At 58.9% G+C, this 26750-nt stretch overlaps 1 protein-coding gene across 1 annotated transcript; it reads left to right on the forward strand.

Moving 5' to 3' along the window:
- The first annotated feature begins 3584 nt into the window (after positions 1-3584).
- DIO3 (iodothyronine deiodinase 3) lies at positions 3585-6228 on the forward strand. Its single transcript, XM_015085848.3, has one exon. The coding sequence runs from the start codon at positions 4241-4243 to the stop codon at positions 5162-5164; it is 924 nt and encodes a 307-aa protein (XP_014941334.2). The 5' UTR covers positions 3585-4240; the 3' UTR covers positions 5165-6228.
- Positions 6229-26750: the final 20522 nt, after the last annotated feature.

Raw genomic sequence — 26750 nt, forward strand, 5'->3', positions numbered from 1 at the left:
GGACTCACCTGACACCAAACCCAAAGGGGACTTCCCAGGGGCCGCCTGCTCTTGGCACGGGCCCTGGGGGACCTCACTGGGCCCTAACTGCCTCCACCCTCCACCTCGATCGCGGCTACCAGCAGGCAAGAGAGCGGAATGAAATACCTCGGAATTCTCCCGCAACGAGTTTCCAGTAACTCCACGCCACGCTCATTCACTCGCCTTCACAAAGGTTTATTGGGCTTGTCCTGGGTGCCGGGATCAGGTCGCTGCCAGGGATCCCGACTGGGCCACCCGGGGAGAAGCAAGGCCTGAGCAGCAGCAGCTACGGAAACCGTGGTGAGACACACGCCTACCGAGGCCGCGCGAAGGAGGAAGGATGAGGGCAAGGGAAGTCTCAGCTCCCTCCAGGTGGCAGGGCAGGCTGGGCGCAGGCCGAGGGGAAGGCAGCGGGGGGAGGAGGAAGAGGGCTGCCAGAAGAGGACCTGAGTGGAGGCTCAGAGGCGGGACAGCACCCAGGAATTTCCAGAGTACCAAGAGGCCAATGGAAGGGGAGACCAAGGGTCAGTGGCCAAGGACGGCTGTGACCCAGGGCTCAGCCAGGACACTCAAAGTTCTCCCCCACTTTTGGCCAGGTGTGCAGGCTGGTTCGTCTCCCCCAGAAGCCCTAGGAGGCCTGAAGGGTGGCCCAACCGGTCCCCATGGGAAGTCTCCGCAGCAACATCCCTGGTCACCGGGAGTTGCTCACCGGGCCCACCATACACCCACCAAGCCCTGCACAGGACGCTGCGGGGGAAGGGCCAAAGCCTGGGCAAACCCCCCAAGGCCTCCCTTGCACAGGGAGACAGCCCCATGAGAATGGCCTGGGAAGCCAGGAGGCCACCCAACCTCCTGTTGGCTGAGCCAGGCCCCCAATGCCTGTCCCCTCCCCCCCACCAGCCCCTTTCAAGTTGCTCCTGGACACCAGATGGACCCAGTTCAACTTGTCCTTCCTTTTCTTTCCCCTGCCCGCCCCCTGCTGGAGCCGTGAGAGGGCAGGCGGGAAGGGGGGGGGGCGGGCCGAGCCAGACCCAGAAGCACGGGGAACAGCCCCAGCTTCAACTCTGCAGTTCAGAGCCTGCCAGGCCCACTGGGGCCAGGCCTCTGGGCCTTGGACCAAGACTCTCACTGCTGACCCCCAGGACAGGCCAGGACAGGATGGGCAGCTGGCAGGAAGGGCCAGATCCAGGTGGAGCTGGTATTCTGCCCTGGGAAGAGGGGAGGAAGGTGCAACAGGGACGCTTGGGGACAAGGAGGGTTTCGGAAAGGGAGAAGCCAGGGATGGAGAGGGAGTCGCCAAGCCTGGGCCTGGCTTCCAAAGGCCAGGGAGCACCTGGATCTTGGGTCTGTCCTCCCCTGCACAAGCGGCCGTGGGAGCCAGAAGGGCCTGAGCACCGTGTCCAATGTTCTGGAATCCTGAGGTATGGAGTGTAGCCTGTCAGCCCAAGAAACAAGCAGAACCCCCGGAGCAGCAACAGCCCGAAGGCCAAGCACTGCTCCCCCCCCCCCCCAAGCCTCCCTGGGATTGGAGGGCATGGGGGGCTGGGTGCTGCTAGCTGGGCAGGCCAGCTTGGACCAGTCTCACTTGTGCCCCAGACTACTGTTTCCACACACCCACCAGCACCACCACCAGATCCCCGGGGCACGAAAGGCTCTCCCCGGCCCCAAGTGGCTTTTTCATTTTCTGAGACTAAACATGGTAAGGTGGGGAGGGCTGCCCCATGGCCCTGTCCCAGCTTCTGTGTGCGTGGGGGCAGGGCACAGGTCCTAGACTGACATCCTCCCCTGCCCCCCAAAATCAAGGAATCAGGGCTTGAAAGTTTCTCCAACAAAAGTTGGGGCTCCCCTTGCCCCTGCCGGGGAGCCGCAACCCAGACCCCCAACCATCTCCTCGGAGACTTGCCAAGCAGGAGGCTTCACTCACCACACACACCACCCAAAAGGGGGAGCAAGAAACAGGAAGGAAACAATTTGCTAGCTCAGGGGTGCCCTGCAGGAAGAGGGGTGCAGCCCAATGGGACCCCCCCCCCACCGCCCCAGCCAGGTTTGGCTCAGGGAGAATTCCCTAACCCACCTGATCGCCCCCTACCCAGGGCGGTGAGGGACAGTGAGCACCAGGCTGGCTTTCCTCTAGGCAGAGAGCTCCTGGGGCTGTGCAGCCCCAAACCCCTGCTCCAGACAGCAGAGAAATCACCCCGGAGGGAGATACAGAAAGGGGGCTACATTGGAGCGCACCCCGCCTTCCCCTCTGGGTCTTGACTGCTGGAGCCACGGGTCCATCGGGGAGCTTACGCGGCCGAGGATCCCGCCAGGGCCGCGAAAACCGGAGCGAAGGACGTCCGCCCAAAGCGGGGTGTGTGCCCTCGCGCCCGCGGGGTCCCGCTGGGTCCTGGGTGGGGGCTCCTTGCCCTGCAGTTGACTTCTCCAGACTTGTTCCCTCGTCGCCGCCGCCGCCGCCGCCGCCGCCGCTGCCGCCGCTGGGAACGATTCGCCCTCTTCCCTACCCAGCCCAGCGAGCTCCCACCTCCGCCCGGGGCGCGAGCGCCGTCTCCGTCCCGGATAGAAGTTAGGCGGCTGGTCCCCGGGACGCGCAGCGCACGGGACTGTGGCAGCAGTGGCCCCGGACTCCGCCACCGCCGCCCCAGAAAAGTCCCCGCTACCGCGAGGGCGTATCTGGAGGCTCGACTCCCCGGGACCGGGTACAAATCGCTTGCGACCGGGGCCAGACCTCACCCCGGAGGGCAAGGCGAGCCAAGGCGAAGCGGGGCTCGCTCCGGGCTTCGGGGACCCCAGGTCAAGGCACTTCCCCGCCCCGCCGCCCCTGAGCCCCAGTCGCCGGCCCCGCGCCGAGCGCAAGCGAGGAACCGGATGGTCTCCGACTCGGCGGCGGGGCCGACCAGGGCCCCCGTGGAGTTGGGGAGTCGCCCCGCACCCCTAAAAGCCTCAACATTCATTCGCGGTTGAAAGTACGCACTTTACGCGTCCAGGCGCCTCCGCGGTGAGTGGAGCTGCAGCGCTCGGGGTCGGCGAAGGTGGCTCAGCTCGGGCGCTCCAGTCTCGACGTTCCCGGGGCAGAGAGCAACGTCCGGGGACGCACGGGACGGGTGCGCCCGGCGGCCGGGGCCGCGCCGGGCGAGGAGAGCGGCGAGAGGGGAGCGCTTCGGCGTTCAGGCAACAGCTACCCCTAGTGGGAGAGCCGCCGGGGCCGCCGCCGCCCCGCGCCCGCTGCCCCGCGCCCCGCGCCCGCGGCGCCCCGCGCCCGCAGCGCTCCCGGGTCGGCTGGGGCGCAGGCACGGGCGCCGCTGTCCCCAGCCCTTCCCGTCTCCGGCGCCAGGCGCTAACCGGCCCGCGGGCCCTGGCCTCCGCACCTCCCCGCTGCGCCCCGGAGGCCGCTGACCCTAGAACGGCGGCGCCGAACGGGGACGAGATGGGACGGGGCGGGCGCGGCCGGGACGGCGCGCGGCGGCCTCGGGCAGCGGCGGGGGGCGCCGAGCGCGGTGTGCGTGGCGGGGCGGTGCGGGGGGCGGCCGTGTGCGAGGCGCGAGTGTGAGCGCGCGCGGGAGGCGAGCGGCGCCCGCGGGCGAACGGGGAAGGCGGCGGGGGCCCGAAGTTGCCTCCTCGCGGGCCCGCGTCCCCCGGCGGGGCGGGAGCCGGGGCCAGCAGCGCGGCGGCCGCGGCCCCGGGCTCCCGCGGCACCTGGGCAGCGGCCCCGCACGAGCAGCAGCGGCGGGGGCGGCGTTGGCGGCGGCGCGCGGGAAGCGAACCGGAGCTCCGGCGCGGCGCGGCGGCCGCCGGGGAGCTCGGCTCAGGTGCGCGGCGAGAGGGGCGCGGGGCCGGGGCTGGGCCGCCAGGACCGAGGCCGCACGCAGCGCTAGAGCGCTGGCCGGAGGATCTCCCCGGCGGACGCCTGGGTCCCCGGTCCAGCTCCCCGTCCCGGGTGGCAGCCGCGACCGGGGTCCCCCGCCGCCACCGCCACCGCCACCGCCACCACCCTCCCCCCACGCCCCCGGAGAGCTGGCCTCGGGGCCCGGCCCCGCCCCCCGCCGGCCCCCCGCCCGGCCGCCCCGCCCTCGGCCCTCGATTTCCGAGGCATTGGCCGCGCCGCTGGGTGATCCCTCCGGGCTCAAGTTGCAAGGGGGCGGGCCCCGGCCGGAGGTGGAGTCTCCCGCCAATTGAAGCCTCGGCTATAAATCGAGCTCCCCGCACGGCCGAGGCCCAGATGCCTCGCCGGGCCGCCCCGCGGTCGCTGGTGGGGGAAGGCCGCGGGTCCCAGGGGGCTTCGGGGGCGGCAGCCACCATGCTCCGCTCCCTGCTGCTTCACTCCCTGCGGCTGTGCGCCCAGACGGCCTCGTGCCTCGTGCTCTTCCCGCGCTTCCTCGGCACGGCCTTCATGCTCTGGCTCCTCGACTTCCTGTGCATCCGCAAGCATTTCCTGGGCCGCCGCCGCCGCCGCCGCCGGGGTCAGCCCGAACCCGCCGCTGAGCTTGACAGCGACGGCGAGGAGGTGCCCCCCGACGACCCGCCGGTCTGCGTGTCCGACGACAACCGCCTGTGCACCCTGGCGTCGCTGAAGGCCGTGTGGCACGGCCAGAAGTTGGATTTCTTCAAGCAGGCTCACGAGGGCGGCCCGGCGCCCAACTCGGAGGTGGTCCTGCCCAACGGCTTCCAGAACCAGCACATCCTTGACTACGCGAGGGGAAACCGCCCGCTGGTTCTCAATTTCGGCAGCTGCACCTGACCACCGTTCATGGCGCGCATGAGCGCCTTCCAGCGCCTGGTCACCAAGTACCAGCGCGACGTCGACTTCCTCATCATCTACATCGAGGAGGCTCACCCGTCGGACGGCTGGGTCACCACAGACTCGCCCTACAGCATCCCGCAGCACCGAAGCCTGGAGGACCGGGTCAGCGCGGCGCAGGTACTGCAGCAAGGCGCGCCCAGCTGCTCTCTCGTCCTCGACACCATGGCCAACTCCAGCAGCTCGGCCTACGGGGCCTACTTCGAGCGCCTCTACGTAGTCCAGAATGGCACCATCATGTACCAGGGCGGCCGTGGCCCCGACGGCTACCAGGTGTCCGAGCTGCGCACCTGGCTGGAGCGCTATGATGCGCAGCTGCGAGGCGGCCAGCCGCGTCGAGTATAAACAATCAGTGGACCGTTGACTGAACTTGGCGGGCGGTGCCTTCGAGCCTTCGAAGCCCACGTGCAAACGCCCCAAACCAAGTCAGGTTTGCCGAGGGCCCAATGACACAGCCGTGCTGAGCCTCGGGTGGCCGGCTGAGCCCGTGTCCTCAGCCAAGCCGCCCGAAAAGCCTCTCCCGCCTCCCTGGACTCTGTGGCTGTGACCGCCCCTCCCCTGTACCTGCCTGGCTGCCTCTAACGTGACGCCACCCTTGCCTGTGTCCCCACCCCCACCCCACTTGTCCTCCCCCCCACCCCCGGAGGCCCCTGCCTCTCTCACGCCCCCGCCCCAGAGATAAGAGCCAGCGTGCCTTCAGCCGGGAGCAGAGCCCCTAGCACAGAGACTTCGGCCGCGCCCGCGCACCCTCGCGCACAGCTGGGTTCCAGCAGCGCCCGTGGCTTACCCTAGTTGCCTGGCACCCACACCTGTCGCTCCCAGGGAGGGGGTGCCCTGCTGCTTTTGTGTCTATTTCTTGTCCCTGGGCTGGGGGTAGGGGCTTGGGATGGGGAAGGGTGGGCAGGGTCGTTTCCCCCCCCCCCCCTCCCATTTGGGGTGCTCACGAGCCCCACTGCTGATGACGAGCTATCTCTAACTGGTCTTGACCACGAGCTGGTTCTGAACCGCAGGGGGCTTGCAGCAGCGCCGAATACGAGAGAGGGAAAGTACTCCGGGTTTCCGGGAGGAAGCCACCATAAAGGGGGAGAGAGAGGGCGTTTGGGGGACGGTTTCGGGGCCAGAGGAAGCCAGCTTGACAGGCACTGGCGAGGTTCGCAGCGCCCCAGGAAGAGGGAAGAAGCTGGGGCGCCTGGGAAACGGGGTGTGGGTGGAGGAGTCCAGGGCGAGAGAGATGAGGGGAGAGCCTAGGGACCCCGAGTGAGGGTCTCGTCCGTAGGCAGAGCTGCTGACTGTGGGGCCAGGAGGTGGGAGGCCCCTGGTTCCAAGGCCATTTGTGAGTGTTTTGCTGGAAATACTCCCTGTATATAAACTTCTTTTACGCTACAGTAATAAAAGCTTGAAGTAAAATGCTTTCGGGCTGCCTCTGGTCCCTTTATTTTTTTTTTTTTTCTTTCCTCTGAATAGCGACAGGAATTAAACACAAATCTCTCCCTCGCGTCCCCATAGTGACCCTGGGGGGAAGGGTGGCTGGAAGGAGCCGACGCTGGCAGGGGCGCGGGAGGGCAAGGAATAAGAAAGGGGGTCTGCGGCGGTGCCCAGGGGTGTACGCACGCACGCACACACCCACGGTGGGGGAGGTGGGGTCGGAAGAAAAACCGAGAAGCGGAGCGGGGCGGGGTCCTGGAGGGAGGCGGGAGAGGCAAAGGGGTCCTTATTCGCCACCGCGCGCGCGCGCCCGCACTAGCGCATTTACTGCTGCCCCTGCAGCCGCCCGTCTAACTTCTCCGAGCGCCCGACGGTGTGGGGGAGGGGGCGGTGCGGGGGACAGAGGGGGCTATGGACCAGGTAGGACTTGGCTCCCGGCCACCTGGGGCGCCTCTGCACACCTGGCTCCACCCTAGCCCCCCTCCTGCACCTGCAGCATCGTCTCCCCCTACCCTCCAATCCCCGCCTGGCTGCTGGGGTCCGCGGGAGGTGCTACTGGCGAAGCGTAGGTTGGCGGAGGGAGGGAGGACGGCGAGGGACAGCGGGCGTGCAACGCCATCACACCAGCAGCAGCACCTACTGCGGGGCTGGAGCGGAGCGGGGTGCGCCCCCTGCCAGGACATCCCCTCCTCCTCCGCTTCGCCAAGTTCGAGCCAGACGTCACCACCACCGCCCGCGACGCGCTCGGGGCTGGGAAGTGGAGACGGGGAGCGAGACGCAGGAGCCGAGAGACTCCGGAAAGAGGAGGGTGGCAGTTGCCCGGACGGGGGTTGGTGGGGAGGGGGCCGGGGCGCTCGGCACCGATCTCCGTGCACAGTCGCGGCCAGGCGCTCCCGCCCAGTCTCGGCGCTCGCCGCCTCCCCTGCGGCTCCCTGGGGGGAGGGCGACGCTGGGAGCACGGGATTAGCGCGGCTCCCACCTCCCTCCGCTAGCGACACCTGGAGCAGAACGGGGGGCGGGGGGCGGGTGCGGAAGAAAGGGCGCTGAGGTGAGAGTGCAGACCGGGAGTGCGGGGAGCGCGGCAGCCGAACTTCCCCGGGCCCGGGAGGCCAGGACCGTCCGGGTCGCGGGATGGGAAGGAGGGAGTGTCAGTGAGCGCCTGGGCGCGAGAAGCGCGCCCGTTGTGGGGGGGGGGGGGGTCTACACCCGCGGGGGGGGGGGGTTGCAGCAGGCGGGATGGAAGAGGGAGGCCCCCGCTCCACCAACGCCGCCTCGGATTCCGCGCCCAGCCCCCACGCTGCTCCTCTGTGAAAAGTTTTTGGAACTGACACCCTGAGCTGGGATTTTTTTTTTTTTTTTTGCTTTAAAAGTATTTAAATTGAAAAAAATAACTTTTAAGGGAAAAATTGGCACAGATGGTATTTCTGTATCTCCTCCCCTCCCCCTCCTCCCGCGCGCTTCTTCTCACCCCAAAACCCCCAGCAAGAATCCGGAGCCAGCCGCAGGGACTGGGGGGGGTGGGGGGGGGGGAGGGCCCGCCCAGAGCTCCGGCCCGCGCCGGCCCGGGTCGGGGTTTAGTGGCCTGGAGGCAGCGGAGGGCGGCCAGGGACCGCGGGGCCGCTCCTGGTCCTGGCCCGCCGCTTGGGGGTCTGTCTAGCTGGGGACGCTGTGCGACCCCCCTTCCCCGTGGTGCCTGCGCCCCCCGGGCCTCCTCCGGCTTCCCGGACCGAAATTCCCAGCCCTGCGCGCTCGGACCTGCCCACGCGCGGCCGGCTGGCTCCCGGCTTCAGGGGGGGATTCCGGCACCCCTCCCCCCACTTTTCTGCGCTCTCTTCTCCCTCCCACTCTCACTCCCCTGCATCTTTCCCCTTCTCTTTTCCTTTTCCGTCGTTTCTTCCTTTCCTTTCTTTTCTTCTCTCTCTGCCCTTAAAAATCTCTCCTTCTTATAAAATGTGAGTGCGTGCTCATCGAGGAAAACACAGAACATTTCGGAGAAAATAACACCAACCCAAGGTAACCTCACGGCGTGAGCACTTTGAAACATGCCTCTGGCTACCCCCACCGCTCACCACCCCTCTCCCCCCCCCACCCCCCGCATTTGTAAATATGTATGTTAATCACAAGAGCCGGATTATCCTTTTGTAGCCTGACATTAACTTTGGACTCCCGTACCCCTCTTTCCAGGCACCCCTCTTTCCATGCCAATAAATAAGCCTTGAACGGCGCCCACTGCCACATCATCAGATGGACAGCCAGGGATGGCTCCAGGGCCCTTCATGTGTGAGGGAGGTTTCATTATCATAAACAGAAATGGGGGTGAGCTGCGCGTGCACACAGCCCCACACGACTTAGCCCACCAGCACATTCCTTACGGCGACACTGCTTCGTCAAAACACGCACATCTTTAAAGATGTCTGGTTTGCTATATTTTGCTGCACTGCCTTCTAGAAAGTCTACTTGGTTTTATTGTTTTGTGTCTTCCCAGTGCTCTCTCTTCTCTATTTTTAAGTAGAAAATAGGAAGATAATACATAAATCCATTCTCAGTATTAAATTTTAAATAGAGAAGGAGGTTGAGCAGAGAAAGACAAGCCTCACTGAGAGCAGGAGTTTTCAAACTGCAAGTCAGGACCCAGCCCCCAGGTCAGGAAATCAACTGAGCAGATCAAGTCAAGCCTTTTGAAGAACTGAGATCGAATAAATACAGTGTGGCTACGAGCAAACAGTTCACCCGGGGTAACCTCCGTTTGGGAAACTTCTGTTTCAAGGGGTAGCTCATGTGAAATGTATTTCTCCTGAAGGAGGGATCAGAAGTGTTTGGAGATGTTTGAAAGCTAACACCTCAAGGTTCCCTCCTGCCTCATCGGGGAAAATAGCCCCTGTGAACTGCTGGGCATGATTCCTCCCAGACTCCACTTCGCCTACGGACAACGGTGCATGAGCACATTCCCAGATACGGGCTCCATAATCAGGATCACGATGCTCGGTGTTTGATGACCGCCCCCGCCACCCTCACACACCTTTCTCTTGCCAGTCGTACCCAGCACCACTCTTCACCCATCGGTACATCTAGTCCAAGCAGCTCTGTGCCTGCGCTCTAACTTGCGCCAGATCCACGGATACCTGAGCCCCCACCCCCTCCTCAGGAGGCCCTCTGCCCTCAAGGAATGCTGGGTTCCCGGGGAGGAGGGGGTGAGCCGGCCATCGTTCTCCGTGCCATCACCCTCGTCCTCGCTCTTAGTGTTTCTGAGGTCTGCAGTGCGCTTAGCAACATGGCACAGGGGGAGGGAGGAGAGACGTTGAAAGAGTTCCTAGAGAAGGTCTCATTGGCCCCTTGAAGGCACAAGTGCCTCATCCAGGAAACGCCTCTGGCTGCCCCCACCCCCACCCCCCGCATTTGTAAATATGTATGTTAATCACCAGAGCCGGATTATCCTTTTGTAGCCTGACATTAACTTTGGACTCCCGGTACCCCTCTTTCCAGGCACCCCTCTTTCCATGCCAATAAGTAAGTCTTGAACGGCACCAGGAAAACACGGAAGGAAGGGCATCCTTGATGCAGAAGTCGTGGGGGCCAGAAAGGGTACCTTGTGTTGGGGAAGCAAGAAGTCCCCGGTGTGGCTGCAAAGCAGAGTGTGTTGTGGTGGAGGAGGAGGGGCAGCGAGGAGCGTTGAGGCCACCTTGGGAGCCTAGGTGGCGTCTCTGCGGAGGCTCAGGGATGAGCCTCAGACAAGAAGGCAGGGGACCTGGGGGGAGGGGCGGCGGATGCCTGGGGATGGGGGATGGGCCCACCGTCCAGTCCATCCGCCACTGACAGAGGGTACTGGGCACTTTCAAGAGTCAGGCTCGCATCTGCCTTTGACCTTTGAGCTGTCTTCTAGGCATCTACCTGAAGGAGATGAACTATTGGGCACAGAGGGAGGGAGGTACCCAGAGGGCCATGGCCTCCACCTTCCACTCTGCAGAGAAGTGATGTCCCCAAGCCTGGGGCTACCCACATGTGAAACAGTAAGCAGTGACAGCTGAGTATTTGCTCTAGGGGCCAGGCACTGGGCAAAGTGCTGTATTGGGATTATTCAATTTGATCATCCTAACATCCCTCTTAGATGAATATAATTATTAGCCCCATTTCATTGATGAACACACTGAGGCTTGACATGGTTGGAGTCAGCCGGGCCAAGGTGTTACGGACTGAATTGCGTCCTTCTTCAAAGTTCATATGTCCAAGTCCTTAGTACCTCAGAATGCGACCTTATTTGGAGATAGGATCTTTAAAGAGGTGCTTAGGTTAGGATGAAGTCATTGGAGTGGGCCTTGATCCAGTATGACTGGTATCCTTCAGAGAAGAGGAGATCAAGACACAGCCACACTGAGGGACGACGGTGTGAGGACACAGGGAGAAGAAGGTGGCCATCTACACACCAAAGAAAGAGGCTTCAGGAGAAAGCAGGTCTGCTGACACCTTGATCTCTGATTTGCAGCTTCCAGAACTGTGAAGAAATAAATCTCTGTTATCTAAGCCCCCCAGTCTGTGGTACGTTGATATAGCAACTCTAGCAAACTGATGCCCAAGGTCACGGACTAGAAAGTGGCCTTGACCACAGGCCTCTCTGACCCTAGAATGAGGAGGGGTTCACATCAGGCCGCACACCATCCCTGGCAGTGGCCAGAAGGAATCAGGGAGCTTGAGATTTCCCCAGCACAGCCCAGGTCCACCCTCTGTGGTTACATGAAAACACAGCTTAGAGGACGGTGGGTCTGAGTTGGGCAGTGAGTTGTGTGTGATCTTTTTTAATATCTGCAAAGACACACACACAGGCAGCTCTAGAAAAATCTACCCCGAGGAATTCACAGTAGCTGTCTTTGTGTGGGTGGGATTATGAGTGTTTTCTTACTTTCTTCTTGTTGCTTGTCTGTAGCCTGTGATTTTTCTGTAGTGAATGTGTATTGCTCTTATGACAGAAAAATAAAACGAAAAACAGCAAAAAGAGTGGCTGTGGCAAGTAGAAACCTGGAGGCAGGGAGGCCAGGGCAGGCAGAGGTTCTGGCTGGAGATGATGTGCCCTGGGCCATGTCCGGGGGTGGGAGGTGAGAGCGCCAGGGTGGTGTTGACACGAGAGACATTTGGGAGGAGAAAGGGGGGCAGGGTTGCTGAGCAAAACACAAGACACCCCATTAACTTTGAATTTCAGGTAAGCAACAAATGATTTTTAGTATAACTATGTCCCAAAAGTTGCATGGGATATACTTAGAAAGATATTTTTTTTTATTCACTGTTTATCTGAAATTCAGATTTAATTGTTTGTTCATTTTGAAATCTGACAGTCCTGGGGCACCTGGGGGGCTCAGTCAGTTAAGCTTCTGACTTGGGCTCAGGTCATGATCTCACAGCTCGTGGGTTCAAGCCCTGTGTCCAGCTCGGAGCCTGGAGCCTGCTTCGGATTCGGTGTCTCCCTCTCTGTCTGCCCCTCCCTGACTCACACTGTCTCACTGTCAAAAATAAACATTAAATCTGACAGTCCTGAGCATGGTGGGTGGGCAGGCCAGGAGCAAAGGGGGGAATGACCACCAGCCGAACCAGCTGATGATTTGCAGGGCCCCTTGTTCAAGAACAGGGGAAAGTGCCGTGAAAGGTGCAAAATAGACAGCTTTTTACTTTCTTTCATGGTACCTCAAGGTGCCGTGGCATTTCTTTCCTATTTAATGGCATTATAAACAGAGCGAAATTAACATTTTAAATTCTGTATTAGTCCGGGTTCTCTGGAGAAACAGAGCCAGTAGGATACAGAGAGATTTACTTTAAGGCATTGGCTCTCGTGGTTATGGAAGCTGAGAAGTCTAAGACTGGCCGTCGGCAAGCCGCAGATCCAGGAGAGCCATCGACGTAAGTTTCAGTCCAAGTGACAAAGGCCTGAGACCCCGGAGCGCCAACGGCATAGCGTCCGGTCTGGCTCCGGGTCTGAAGGCACAAGACTGATGGCCCGGCCCCACAGCGGCCAGACAGAGAGCAGACTCTCCCTTCCTCAGCCTTCGTGCTACCCAGGCCTTCAACGGATCCGACGAGGCCCACCCACATCAGGCAGGGCAATCTGCTCCATACTGTCGATCCATGCACAGGTTCATCTCATCTGGAGACCCCCCCGCAGACACACCCAGAATAATGTTTGACTAAAACTCTGGGCCCCCCATGGGCCAGTCAGGCTGACACATAAAATTAGCCACCACGAGTCAGTAGCATTCGCCTTTGGATCTACACGTGGAGCCGCTGACATCACAGCTTGCCTTTCATGGCTCGTCCCCGCGTGTGCCTCCCACCCCCCGCCCAGGGCGGTGCATATGATGCACTGGGTTCACGCCACCGTGTCTTTCGTTCCGTTCTTGGCACATGCACACTTTCCCAACGTTCTCGGCCGTCAGTTTGCCAGTGAGAAAAGAGGCACCACGAGAAAAGGAGCCACGGGGCACCCCATCTTTCCCTTTCCGCGGTGCCAGACTTTGGGGGCATGTGGCCGACGCCTCCAGACGCGTGTACCTCGAATCGCCCCGAGTCTCATGGAGCCTCCACCCCACCTGCTCTGCTCACACGCACCCTCCAGTGTCCCGGCCAACCTCACGAAACACAACGCAAAGACAAAAATGCTCCAGAATTTCAAGACCGCGACAGCAGAGCGTTATATCCAGCGTGGGGGCCTTCAGGTGAGGGGACCAGACACCGGCCCCGGATGCACACCCAGGGGGCCTCCCTGGCCGTCGGTCCGGGCCTGCACACGGCGTGCTCATCCCCGTGCACTCAGGCACGCACCTGCTTCGAGTCTGGGGAGTGGGGTCCGCCCCTCGCGTCTGTCCACAGAGCGGGCCACGCTCTGGCTGCTCCCACTTCTCCTGGGAGGAGAGCAAAGCTCAGGGGTGTGAGCTAGTGTCCCCAGGACACACGCCTTCAGCCTCAAAGCCACGCCCTTGGCTCTTCCCACTGCACTTGGCTCTGCTCTAGGGTGGCCACCCCTTACTGGCCGTTTGCTTGCCCCGGGCCAGGTGCTGTGAAGACAGCAGGTGGATTCCCACGGTCATGGCACCCCAGGGCTCTGCTGGCTCAGGCAGTCTGTGGCCAGAGGCAGAGTCAGGGCATGGGGAGGGGGTGGAAGGTGCCAGGAAGGGGAAGGTACATGCATGAAGGCCAAGGAACGGCACAACTCACTGTCCAGCCAGGGATGCAGTACAGATGTGTGTTTGCATTTGAGCGAGTGTGTGAGTGTGGAAGACCCGTGTGTAACTTCACTCTCCAGACCCTCCCTGAGCCCCCAATACCCACCAGGCCTGTATGAAGCACCAGGAAGAACTGGTCCCATCCTAACAGAGCAACTGGGCTCCTTGGAGAGACAGAAATCAACAATGCAGAAGGCCTGGGATTTGGGGAACCCAAGGGAGGGCTTCCTGGAGGAGGTGTACGATGAAAGATTGGAAGCTCAGGTGGGAAGAGCCCCAGGGATGGAAAGAATGACGTGTGCTGAGCCTTGGCCGCGAGAACATCCTGGCAAGTTTGGGCAACAGCAGTCCAGTCCTTGGGAGGGGTCAGGCAGGGATGAGAAGGGAGGTTAGAAGGTCCTATGTGGAGCTGCTTTACCTTGAAGGCCCTGGGGAGAGGCAGGAAAGCACCACTGGGTGAGTAAGGAGGGTAGGAGACAAGTCTGGGTCCTGGGTAGCTGTCCCTGGTGGTGCCCTGATCACCCGAAGGAAGAGGCGGGGCTCCAGCCCTGCCCCGGCCACAGCCCTGCCCTCCCTGGCCTGAGCTTCGTCCCCTCACCCCCAGCCCTGCCCTCAGGATGGCTGGACCCAATCACACGGCTCTGGGGCTGCCTGAGCTCCCTGAATCCCCATGACCCCTTTCCCAGAGAAAGCACTCAATTTCCAGCGCCCCCACCTGTGTTTGCACCCCACCCCACGCGGCAGTCTGGAGTGGGGACCCATCCTCCCCCACAGACATTGCAGAACTAGAAACTGCAAAGCATCATCTTTTTTTTTAAAAAGTGTGTAATGTTTATTATTTATTTTTGAGAGAGAGGTACGACTGGGGGAGGGGCAGAGAGAGAGAGGGAGACACAGAATCGGAAGCAGAATCCAAGCTCCGATCTGTCAGCACAGAGCCCAACGCAGGGCTCGAACTCAAGGACTGTGATATCATAACCAGAGCCGAAGTCAGGCGCTTGACTGACTGAGCCCCCCGGGCGCCCTGCTAAGCACCATCTTAAATGGACTGCACTGGGGCTCCAGGGAAGGCTCACCCCCAGAAACGTTCCTGTCGGGTGCAGGAATGTGTGTACTGGTGTTCTCCCCAGATTGGTCTGTAAACCCAGCGGGACTCCACACAAAACCCCCAGGGGGTCCTGGACCTTTATCCCCGCATCCACATGAAACAATGGGAGGACACATTGTGCATCCACTTTTTCCTTTGACAGATATTTATTCCGGGCCTGAAGTGAGCCAGCCATGACTCCTGCTCCCCAGGGACAGAACCAGCCACGTCCTGCCCAGGAGGAGTGCACAGTCGGGGGCGGGGGGGGGGACAACAGTAATAAAGAGATACGCTTTGGGTGGTGACAATCAGCAAATCGGCTTTGAATGGTAAAAAATGCTGCGAAGAAAAACAGGGTGAGTGTTTCACTCATCCGTAGGATCACCCCAAAACCTGAGGGCTTAAAAATGATAACACCCTCATCACCGCTCGCCGTTCTGGAGGCTGACTGGGCTCCGCGGGGTGGTTCTCACCCAGGGTCTCTCAGGCAGAAGCAGCCAGATGGGGGCTGGGGCCGGGGCAGCTCAAAAGCTTCCCTCCTCCTCTTTCTGGTGACAGTGGCCAGCTGCCGGCAGAGGACTTCCTGGAACGGTGGCTGAAATATCTAGATGGGGCCCCTCCGTGTGATCTGGGCCTCATCACATTACGTCAGCTGGGCTCCAAAAGCATGCACCCCGGGAGAGTAAGGCAGAAGTGCATGGCGTCTTCATGACTCGGGGAGTTATAGAGCATCGCTCCACAAACTCTGCTGGTCCAAGAGGTCACGGAAGTCTGCCCGTCTGCCTGCGGGAGGAGAGGGGACACAGGCTCCCACCATTCGATGCAAGATGTGCCAAAGTCCCATTAGGGGAGAGGGCTCCATGGTGCTGTCTTTGGAAAAAAACATTCCATCACAGCCAAGGTAAGGAAAGAGAGTCATTTAGTAAAAGGATGACGAAAAAGCAAGGGGGTGACGCAGGATAGACAAACAGACCACAGGACAGAGCAGAAGTCCCAGGGAGACGTTCATGCTTGTGTGGGAACACCATATATAATGACGGGGTGTCATCACTCCATGGGCGCAAGGACCAATGAGGAGATTACATTATATCTCTGTCACGCACAATACACACACACAGATTGCCAGTGGGATAAAGACTTGAGTGTGGAATGTAAACTGTTACGCCTTTTAGAAGAGTATGTAAAAAAAGTATCTCTATGCCACAATGAGATACCACCTCAAACCCATTAGGATGGCTCCTGTCAAAAAAAAAAAAAAAAAAAAGAAAAGCTGAAAATGACAAGTGTTGGACATAGAGAGGACACAGAGAAATTAGAATGCTTGCGCGCTGTCGGGAATGTAAAAAGGTGCGGCTGCTGTGGAAAACAGTGTTGAGGTTCCTCTAAAACTTAAATGTCAGATTTGATCCACCAATTCCACTTGTGGGTATATGCACTCAAAAAACCTGACAGCAGGGTCTTAAATGCATATTTTCAGACCCGTGTCCACGGCAGCACTCTTCAGCATAGCCAGAAGGTGGAGGCAACCCCAGTGCCCGTGGATAAATGAACAGATAGACAACATGTCTACATACGATGCCTACATTGTCTACAAATGTCTGCACACATACAATGAATTACCCAGCCTTAAAAAAGAGGGAAATTCGGGGGCTCCTGGGTGCCTCCGTCGGGCAAGCGTCTGGCTCTTGATTTCGGCTCAGGTCATGATTTCACGGTTTGCGAGATCAAGCCCCGCATCAGGCTCTGGGCTGACAGCGTGCAGCCTGCTTGGGATTCTTCCTCCCTCTCTCTCTCTGCAGCAGCCCCTCTGAGAATACACAAATAGACATTTAAAGCAAAAAAGAAGGAAATTCTGACATCCGCTACAACATGGACGAATCATGAGGACTTTATGCGAAGTGAAATAAGGGATTCACGATAGAATTAATCACGTATGATTCTGCTTGTAGGAGGTCTCCCGAGGGGTCAAGTCCGTAGAGACAGAAACTACAATGGGGGGTGGGGGTAAGGAGGAGGCGGCAGAGGGAGTTCGTTTTCAAAAGGGGACTGAGTCTTGGTTCGGGGAGATGAAAAAGTTCTGGGGACGGATGGTGGTGGTGGTTCCACAACATTGTGACTGTGTTTAATGCCACGAACTATCCATTTGACGATGGTTAAGATGGTAAATTTTATGTCATACGTATTTCACCACAATTAAAATCCATATACATGCACACGCAATTTTTTTTGAGAGAGAGAGAGACAGAGTGTGAGCAGGGGAAGGGCAGAGAGAGAGGGAGACACAGAATCCGAAGCGGGCTCCAGGCTCCGAGCCGTCAGCACAGAGCCCGAAACGGGGCTCGAACCCACGAACCTCGAGATCATGACCTGAGCTGAGGTTGGGCACTCAACCGGCTGAGCCACCCAGGCGCCCCCACACAATTTTTTTTTTTTTAAAAGAATATCTCTGTGTTCTTAGGATGGGGAGATTGTCCTATTTGAAAAAGAACAAACATAAAGGCAATACGGCTCTACAACAAAATTAAAATTTTCTCTGTAACCAAAGATGCTTTAAATGATTGAGACCCGTCCTAGTGTTTATGCGCATCCCTCCAGACCCATCAGCACTCACGGCCACAGCCCCGCCAGCCTGTCTGGGCTCTCCATCCTCGGGCACTGCCGGCTGGGTTTGGCTGATGGGAGGCCAGGTAGGAGCCTGGGGACGGGAGGGGGCTGAGGGAGGAGACTGTTCCCAGACCCCCGCGGCAGGGTGGTGGAAGGTGGGCTGTGTGTCTCAGAGCCGCGCTCCTGGGGTCTTTCTCCACCCAACCCCCTCTCCACCACCTAGTAACTGTCCTCTCCTCACCCCAGGCCCTCGGGGTGGCTCCCGGGTCACCAGCCTGGGGTATCGCTCCTTTCTGTTCCTCTGCACCTTGGCAAATAGCCCCCTTATCACTGTCTTCCCAAACCCCCAAGTTGAGGGTGCTGGTGATTTCCTGCTGGCCGCTGGATGCCACGGAAACACAAAGCAGACTGGAAGCATGTTCGTTGCACACGAGCCAACAGAGGAATGTGGACAGTGAACTTCACGTGCCGGGAAACGGACAACCAGGTGCCCGGAGCAGAAAAGAGAATGGCCGAAAACATGGGAAGGCGCCCACCTCTGTGGGGGCAGAGTAACGGCCCCCAGTCACGTCCACGGTCCGAACCGCGGACCCTGCGGTTGTCACTCTACGTGGCAAAAGGGACTTTGCAGATGAGGTGACACTGAAGATCCTGGGATGGGAGCCGACCCTGGATTATCTGGCGGGGGGGGGGGGGGTGCTGATGTCATCACAGGTCCTCGTAAGCAGGAGGCACAGGGACGGGGAGGACAAAAGATGCCATGCTGCGGGCCGTGAGGAGGGAGGAGGGGCCCCAAGCCAGGAAACACGGGCAGCCTCCAGAGGCTGGAAAGAGAAAAATTTTTTAAACCAGATTCTCCCCTGGAGCCTCCAGAAGGAGCACAGCCCTGCCACACCGTGATTTCCGCCCAGTGAGACCCTGTCAGACCTCCCGCCTCTAGGACTCCAAGTGATCGAATCTGTGTAGTTTTCAGCCACAGTGTGGTGGTGGTTTTGCTACAGCGGCCACGGCAAGTGGTTACCCCTCCAGCCAAGCCACGCCGCTTCCCCCCCCACTGGCCCCCGTTGGCGCAGATACAGGGGACCAGGAGTCACCAGGAGTGGACGCTCTGCCCCGTGGGGAGGGCAGGATCCATCAGAGAGTTCTGGAGAACTGGAAGCATCATGGAAAGCTGCGTGTGACCAAGGGAGCCAGCTCGAGCCCCAGAGCCTGCTGTGGGGGCTGGTCCTCAGGGATGGTCCCAAGGACCAGTCCGCTCTGGGCCAGCCTGTCACCTGCCTGTACCACCAAAGGGGCAGTCTGGGGGTGCCTGGGTGGCTGAGTCGTTAAGCGTCTGACTTCGCCTCAGGTCACGATCTCACGGTTCGTGAGCTTAAAAGTCCCACATCGGGTGAGCCCATGCCGTGGGTGAGCTCGAGCCCCACTTCCAGGGTGCCCCGCTTCTCTCTCGCTCTTTCCCTCTCTCTCTCTCTGCCCCTAGCTCACTTGTGCCCTCTCCCTCTGTCTAAACAAACAAACAAAAGGGACAGTGGGCATTTTGGGTCCACTGAGGGAGGCCTGGCCGCTTCTGCTTTCGTGCTTTTGGGGTCTGGGGATACCAGGTAAGGGGCAGGATGCCCCGCTGGAAAGGAAGAGAGGCCTGGCCATCCCAGTGTCCCCTGAACCTCCTGCACCAGCCACTGTCAGACTGTAGGACAGACTCAGCAGGGTCGGCAGAAAGGCTGCCCAGCGAAGCCCAGTCAACGCCCAGAAGCCAAGAAATAAGAAAACAGTCGCTTTACCACCGGTTCGGGATGACCCGTGTGCAGCCTCAGGAAAGGAGAACCCTGCTGCTGGGGACATCCCAGGAGCACGGGGAGGTGTCCCCGCGGGCCAAGCGCTGTCGTGGCCCGTGGGAGGGGTGCGGGCGGGGAATCCTGGAGCAGGGAGCCCGAACCGCAGCTACAATGAACCAAGCACATGTGCGTGTCTCAGCGGGGTGGAGCTCAGAAACACAGTGTGGCTACTCTGTGTGACTCCACCTGTCTGAAATGCCAGAAAAAGTAAACCCGAGACAGAAGGCAGATCAGTGGTTGCCTGACGGGTACGGGGCCTCCTTCAGGGGCAATGAAAACGTTCCGGAACTAGGCAGAAGTGCTGGCCGCACAACACTGTGAATGCGCTGGATGCCGCTCAAGTGTGACCTTTACAACGGTTGGGGCGCCTGGGTGGCTCAGTGGGTTAGCGTCCAACTCTTGATTTCGGCTCAGGTCACGATCTCAGGGTTCGTGGGTTCAAGCCCCGCGTCGGGCTCTGTGCTGACAGCTGGGAGCCTGGAGCCTGCTTCGGATTCTGTGTCTCCCTCTCTCTCTGCCCCTCCCCCCATCTCTCAAAAATAAACATTAAAAACACACCCAGTAAAACAGTTAATTTTATGTTATGTGAGTTTGCCTCCGTAAAAGAACATCACGGGCAGTGGGAAAAGCAAGTGGCAGAAGGACGTGTGCAAAGAGACACTGCGTGTGCAAGAATGCACAACGTGTGAGAATACATGGACGGACGTGCAGACGGGCGCAGTGAAAACACCCCATGCGCCACACGGACCCCCAAAGGGTGTCTCCTCTGGGGGGAGGAGGACGAGGGGGCGCAGCCACGTCTCAGGCTTATCTCGCGCCTAAAACTCAAAAAGAAATGGCGGTCTGCATGAAGTCTGAGTAGGGGCCATGGTCACGCTCATGATTCTTTCCATACTCTTTTGGGTTGGAAATATTTCACAATTTAACATGAAAAACAGAGTGCGCTGACTCTGTCCTACCTCATTTCACCTCCCAGGAAAGGAGAAAAAAGTCCTCGGTGTTTTGGAGGCCCTTCCCGGCTCCGATGTGGCCACATCGGTCACACGGGGCGGGGGGCACCGGATCCGGGTGGTGGTGGGGCCGGGGTTAGAGCAGGTGCGCTCAGGCGAGCTCGCCCCGTAAGAGCTGTCTGCTAAGTACTGCTTCCCGTGGGCTCCCTGGATGAAACGTCACAACACGCTCCAAGGAAGACCTACTTTTAATTCCCGTTTTGCACATGGGGACACTAAAGCAGGGAGGGTACGTTACCCACTAGCAAGAGGCAGAGCCGGACCCCAGCCCAGATAGTCGGGCTGCCAAGAGCGGCCTTAGCTGCCTTCGCTACTCCGGACAGTCTCCGCCGAGTCCAAGTGACCGCCGGCTGGCCTACATCCTCAGCCCCGAGGGCCGGCTCCTCCTTTCCAGAATATGTATCACTTTCCCCAAACCCACCGTCCAGGGGCCTTGTGCCCATAAACCTGAGCTGCGGGAAGAGGCGATCAGAGCTGAGTCACCGGCCCCCCCACAGGGGGTCCTGAAATTGGCTCCAAGACCTCCCTCGACATTCAGTCCCGGCCTGTCTGCGCCTTGCCCCATCCCCCGCCCCCAGCCACCCAGCACTCAGGTTATATCCCACACAGATATGCGGAAAGGAGGGTTTCAAACCACTTCCCTGAGCCTCGGTCGAGGGCCCTGAGCCAAGAGCTGCCCCGTGATCTTATGTCGCTTCAACCGTGTACACTTGAAGCTGACCCGGGAGCTAGCCAAAAGGAAAGGCTTCAGGGGCTCCAGACTCCAGCCGGGTACGGCGGGACTGAGGGGCAGGTGGAGGACAGAGTGGAACAAGACCGTAGCTTCGGGAAGCCCCCCAGTACATCTGCACAAGCTCTGAATGAAAAGTGCAGGGCACGAGTGCTTACAATTTCCCTGGACCTCAGTTTGCCTCCTCTGTGACATGGGAGTGGTCCCAGCTGTCCCACTGGGTGTACGAAGAGAGAATTAAAAGTGCCCATAAAAGGTCAAGAACTCAGTGATGAGTGTCCAATAGCAATATTTCTAGATATCACCATTACCAAGGAAGGGCTGGGCTGGTCTCTCAACCTTTGGCTGCCATTAATGTCAGTGTGGCGAGTTCCTTCCTTCCCTCAGTGTTTCCATCTGTATTAGGGGCATGTAGACAGCCTGCAGCTGACATTCCCTACCCAGAACCTGCGAACCCGAGGCCACCAGCCCCAACTGCCTTCCGGGACCGGCTCAGATCCCTGGGAGGCCCCCACCGTCCGTTCCGACCCCCCCCCCCCCCACAGCCTCTCAGCTGCAAACACACGTGCTTGGTCTGGCGACTGCTTGCACGGGACGCATCTGTGGAGCAGCTTCTAGGGAGGTGGGCCTCTGGCACGGTTGTCCTTGCTAGGAGGTAATAAAGACACCCCAAGCTTAACAAGAGTGCCACAGATTTCGGAGTTGGCCTCTGCCCCGGAGACAGCCCCACCACTGTTCCTGCGGCAATGCTTCCAGAGGCAAAGCCTGGGGCTCCCACTGCCCAGAAGCCGCAGAGGGGGAGATTTGAACCCGGGGCGGTGCAAAACCCCAGCCCAGCTCATTTCCTGCACAGGGAAGGGACACAGTCACCCAGCACCCAGCCTCCGGGTCACATTCCCCTGGTGGAATCCCTGTCCTGTTACGAACTGTGTGACCCAGGATGAGTTGCCTCCTTGCCGTGCCTCGGTTTCCTCCTTTGTACATAGAATTTTTCTATTTGTAAAATAGCTATTTGGGAAAAAACTATTGTATTGGTAAAAGAAAATAATAATAGTAACAGCTCCCTCGTAGGGTTATTGTGAGGAACGATGGGGTTGACACAGTTAGGTGCGTGTGGCAGCATGTGGACACAGAGCACTGGACAGATGTCAGCTGTCATCACCGCTGTGCCACAGGGATTGCCACCCACACGGTCCCCTCCCCTCCGAATAAATATCAGTCTCCTCAGTGAGACCCAACGTGAACAATACGGCCCAGGTCTAAGACCTTCCAATGGCAGAAGTGTTTGCAATTGCCGGGACACGTCTAGAAAATAAATCATTTACAGAAGGGATCTTTTTTTTATCGCCTTTCATTCTTTCAAAGATTGCACAGGCCACTTGAGAAGGAAAAGCAGCCGGCGGGTATCAGCAAATAATTCCAAGAGTTATAAATAGTCTTTGGATGCCGGAGCAGAAGAGCGCTTAGAGGGAAATTCACTTAAACTCCTCCCTACCCCACCCCCGCCATCCTACAGGGGATGCCCCACATCTGGGCTGAGTGACGGGGCCACCCGGCTGCCAGTGGCTGGTTCTCCTTGCCTGTGGAGGGGTAAAGGGTTTTTCTTTACATTCCAACTGTTTCCATGTCCATAATTTGCCTGTCTTCCTGGAGAAACGTACCGCCTGTCAATAAGCCTGGGGGCTTCCGAGGCTCCCAGACCCTGTGTCCTGCAGCAAGGAGGGGAGAGTCTGATTAAGTAAACAAAGGCCAACAGAGCACCCAAAGTCAAGGGTGTGAGGCTGGGCACAAAGCCCCGCCTTAAAGGGTCCAGCTCGTGGCTGTGAAGCTTTCTCTGTCTGATTGATTTGTTTCATCCGTAACTGCACGGGGTCAGCCCAGTCCTGCCATGTTTCCTGGGTGCCTGTGCCTGGCGGGGGGCTGGGTGTTGGCCCGGGGCTGGGTGTTAGCCCCTGCCAGGCTGAAGGAGCCGGTATGGAAGTCTCCCATAGCCTTGGTGAGCCCAGTCTTCACCTGGAGCCCAGGAAAGCCAGCGCAGGATGGCTACGCCCCACGGGACAGTCCGGGACCACTTCTCAGAGACGTAGAAGGACAAGGAAAGCAAGAAATGGGGCTCCAGTGTGTGGGAAGGGGCACATCTTTGGTGGCGCAGGAGACGGGAGGCGTATCAGGGGTGGTCAGAGACCAGACCCTGGAAAGAGGCTCTATGCTCCCCTGCTTGGGGCTGTGTGGCCTGGGGCAAGCGACTTAACCTCTCTGTGCTTTGATTTCTCCTCTGAAAATGGGTTGGAAGTGGCACCTAACTGCTAAGGTGGTCCACGGCTCGCTCACACAGCACGTATCCACTGAGGTTGTCCGCCACTACCATGGGGGAGGGACCTCCTTGGCCTCTTACCAGGTGCCCCAACGTCTACCTGGGGTTTTAGCAATACGCATTAGGAGGCTCATTTGGCCACGGTTGGGGAAGGCAGGTGAGGCGGTTGGAGGAATCTGTGGCCCGTACCCGGCATCTGCACAGAGGTCGGCAGTCTCTGGAGACTGAGTCGGGGAGAGCCAGAGCTCCAAGAGAACTCTGGAAACTCGAGTGGGATTTATAGAGTCCCTGAGGACAGAGGTTCCCCAGGCCCCAAGGGGGTATCAGTCAAAGGCCCTGGACCCACCACCCCACTATGGGGGGACCCGGCCCCTCCCAGAGCTGACAGTGTGGGAACCGTCAGCAAAGGCTTCGGGACCCAGGGGCTGCCGTGCCCCTCCCCAGACCCTGGCCAGTCCACAGGCCCACCCCATCCTGTCTCCCCAGAGAGCCCTCCCCCACGGCCTGGGTGGCTTTTGCTTGTGTACAATGTGGCTTCTTTTTTCCAAGAAGTTCAGAAACAGCTCCTGGCTGCCCGCGGCGTATAGAGAACTCTGGGTGTTTAGACGTGAGTAGATGTGAGACGGGAGTTCAGAGCCTGAAGGCGGTTTCTGTGCAGTGGGGAGCACACCCTGCCGAAGAGGGCTTGTGAGGGCATCGTGCTCCACAGGACTTCTGCGGCTCCTCAAACCCACACGGCGCCCATGCTCATGGGTCTTCTCCCAGTTACACACCCAGTAGCCCACGCTACATGCAGACACATGCAACACAGGCAACACAGACAGGTGTGCACACACCAGAGAATCTACACACACACACACACACACACACACACACACACGGCCCCAGACTTCCATGCTTGGCTTCCTCCAAGGATGAGCAGGCTGGGAACGTCCCCTCTAACAGGGGACACAGGCTACCCCCAGCACAGCCCCCGGGGAGCCATTCACACAGAGCTCGGTGGGAGGGTCCATCCCCAGGGCTGTGTGATGCTAAGACCCTGGGAACCCTGCAGCCAAGGGCCACATTTCCTAGTGTGTAACCAAGAAGTCCAATTTCCCATTCCAATTATCTTGCCTGGAATTTTCCCCAGCCCTGCCCCAGAGTCTACCTATGTTTTTTGATCCTGGACTTCTCAAACAACTCCCTGATTTCTGTTCCCTATTCCAGAACCTACTCCTGAGAAAACTGGTTCCTGGAACTGGGGGCCTGGGTCTGAATGGGCAGAGGGTAAATCCCTTCAGTCTCTGCATCCCTGCTCCTCGCCCTCCTTTTTCCCTCCCCTTCTGGAACAGAGCCTGGGGAGTATCCAGGGGAGGGTGTTGGGCTCTGAGCTAGCAAACTTGAATCGTCACCTGTCCCTTTCAGAGTTGCTAGAGCTCACGGTGTGTGGGGGACAGGCCTTCCTCTACTACAGGCTTCCTAGGAAGAGCCAGAACCAGGTCAGAAAACCCGCTTCCCTAATCAGGTAGCTTGGCTCAGGAAGCTCCGCCCATCTGTGGGACTATCCAAACCCACCACCCGCCCATCCATTCACCCGCCCGCCCAGCCACCCCCACCCGTCCATTCACCCGCCTGCCCAAGTCACCCACCCAATTCAACAATGCAGTTGGCTGCAGCGGGGAAGTGACCACGCGCTCTGGGCTGGGCCCCGGGACTGAAATCCTTAACAAGACCAGTGTGGTAGCTCCCCTCACCCAAGCGCTCAGACATCATCACCCAGCCTCTTGGTCTCCCCTGAGCTTAAAGATTCCAGAGCCCCGGAGAAGGGTGGGTGGCAGTTCTGTTAGGTCTTCTGACTTGGGCTGTGAAACTCTAGGACAGTCGTAAGGAAATGGGACTCCTGTCACATAAATATGCTTTACGCATCTTGGAGGCCCCATCTGTGCAGCAAAACCCCTTCCAGCCCTTCGTCGCCCAGGTCGTCGGGTGGGGCTCACGTGCAGCAGCCCCATTCCCAGAGGAGAAACACTTTTATCACTTCCGGAAATGAGACAGAGCTGTCAAAAGCTCATGAACTCAGCTAGTAAATTGTGAAACGTAAGTCTCTGTTCGGTGCCACAGAAAACATGACAGCTGGTATCAATTAGAGCGGTTTCTGCCTGGAGTCCTGGCGGCTGATTCCGCGTCAAGCAGGTTTCCTGACGGGGCGGGGCTCCCGCAGGACCCGCCCCCGCTCTGGCCCTCCCTCCGAGGCCGGTCACGCCCCTGGCTGGCCCCGCCCACGGAGCATGGGCACCACCTCCTGCGCGCGCAGCCCTCTGGGTAGAAAAGGAGAGGGACTTTCCCAGAGGCCCCGGCATGGCAGGGTCGTGTGGCTTTCCGGAGCTAACCACGCACGTCGTGGCGGGTTGAGATGTGCTTCATGAAGAGGGGGATGGCTTTGGGGGTCGCTCTTGCCGACAGCTCAGAGAAATCGATTTCTAACCCCATCCCCATAATCTGTGCCTGCAATCCGCATTTTAACGGAGTCACGGGAAGCGAACTTGGTTTTCGCTTATGCCCCTCCCCTCCTTCAGTAATGAACCCTCTGCCTGTAGGAAAAGCATTCAGTGTGGCTCAAGGGGGCTGGTCCCAGCCACGGGACAAGGCCCGTGACCTAGCCCAGCCTTTCAAAATTGCTGGGGAATTGCTCTATGGACCCTTCGGAGATCTGTCAGTTTTAGCTGTGATCATAAACTGGGACAAAAATACAGTCGGAAGGCCTTTTTGACACCTCTGTGCAAAAAGCCAAGAGAGAGGGAAGCAGGAAAACGGAAGACAGAGAAACTTAAGTCCCAATGACAGTGGTTAAGCTCCTGGATTCAGCTGTTCCTGAAGCCAGGGCTGCACAACAAATATCAACTTCCCATTTTAGGAAGTTTTGGGGGTTTTTGTTTTTGTTTTGCTTAAACTAGTCTGAGTTGTGTTTCTGTTGTTTGCAATAGAGCATCTTGATACATTAAGACTACGCGTATCCAGTCACTGGACATTTATTGACTGCTTGTTGTATGCCAAGGTCTGTGCTGGGCGCTAAGACCATAAATAGACCCACTTTGCCCCATGCAAACAATTATAGCCTTTTCCTCCCTCAAGGGGGCAGCTAAGCGCTCTGGCACCCACTCCGTACCGTTACTCCTGACGCTTTTCCTACATTTTTTCTCTTACTTGTTAAAGCACCATGGCTGGACAGCCCCTAGCCCCATGAGCTTACTGTCCGAGCATGTAGACCAGCATCAGGACAGGCTCACTCGTGGTAAGTAATAACCACAATGTGTCTGCAGGGCCAGCCAGTGGGGAAGGTCTCAGATAGGATACCTGGATGGCCAAGAGGTGCCCGGGACATCAAAGAACTGAGCACTGATGGCAAAGAGAAAGCAGAACCAGAAATGGAAATTAATAGTGAAGGAAAAATAAAGTTGCATAAAATCCGTGATCCAGGGGCACCTGGGTGGCTCAGCTGGTTGAGTGTCAGACTTCGGCCCAGGTCATTATCTCACCGAGTGAGAGTTTGAGCCCCGCATTGGGCTCACTGGTGTCAGCACAGAGCCTGCTTCGGCTCCTCTGTCCCCCTCTCTCTCTTCTTCTCTCAGTAATAAATAAGACATTAAAAAAAAAAATCCATGATCCAGCTCCATATATATACACACACACACACACACACACACACACACACACACACGTATGTTTATATGCGTACGTGTGG

Source organism: Acinonyx jubatus, chromosome B3 (genome assembly GCF_027475565.1).
Source record: "Acinonyx jubatus isolate Ajub_Pintada_27869175 chromosome B3, VMU_Ajub_asm_v1.0, whole genome shotgun sequence".
Lineage (NCBI taxonomy): Eukaryota > Metazoa > Chordata > Mammalia > Carnivora > Felidae > Acinonyx > Acinonyx jubatus.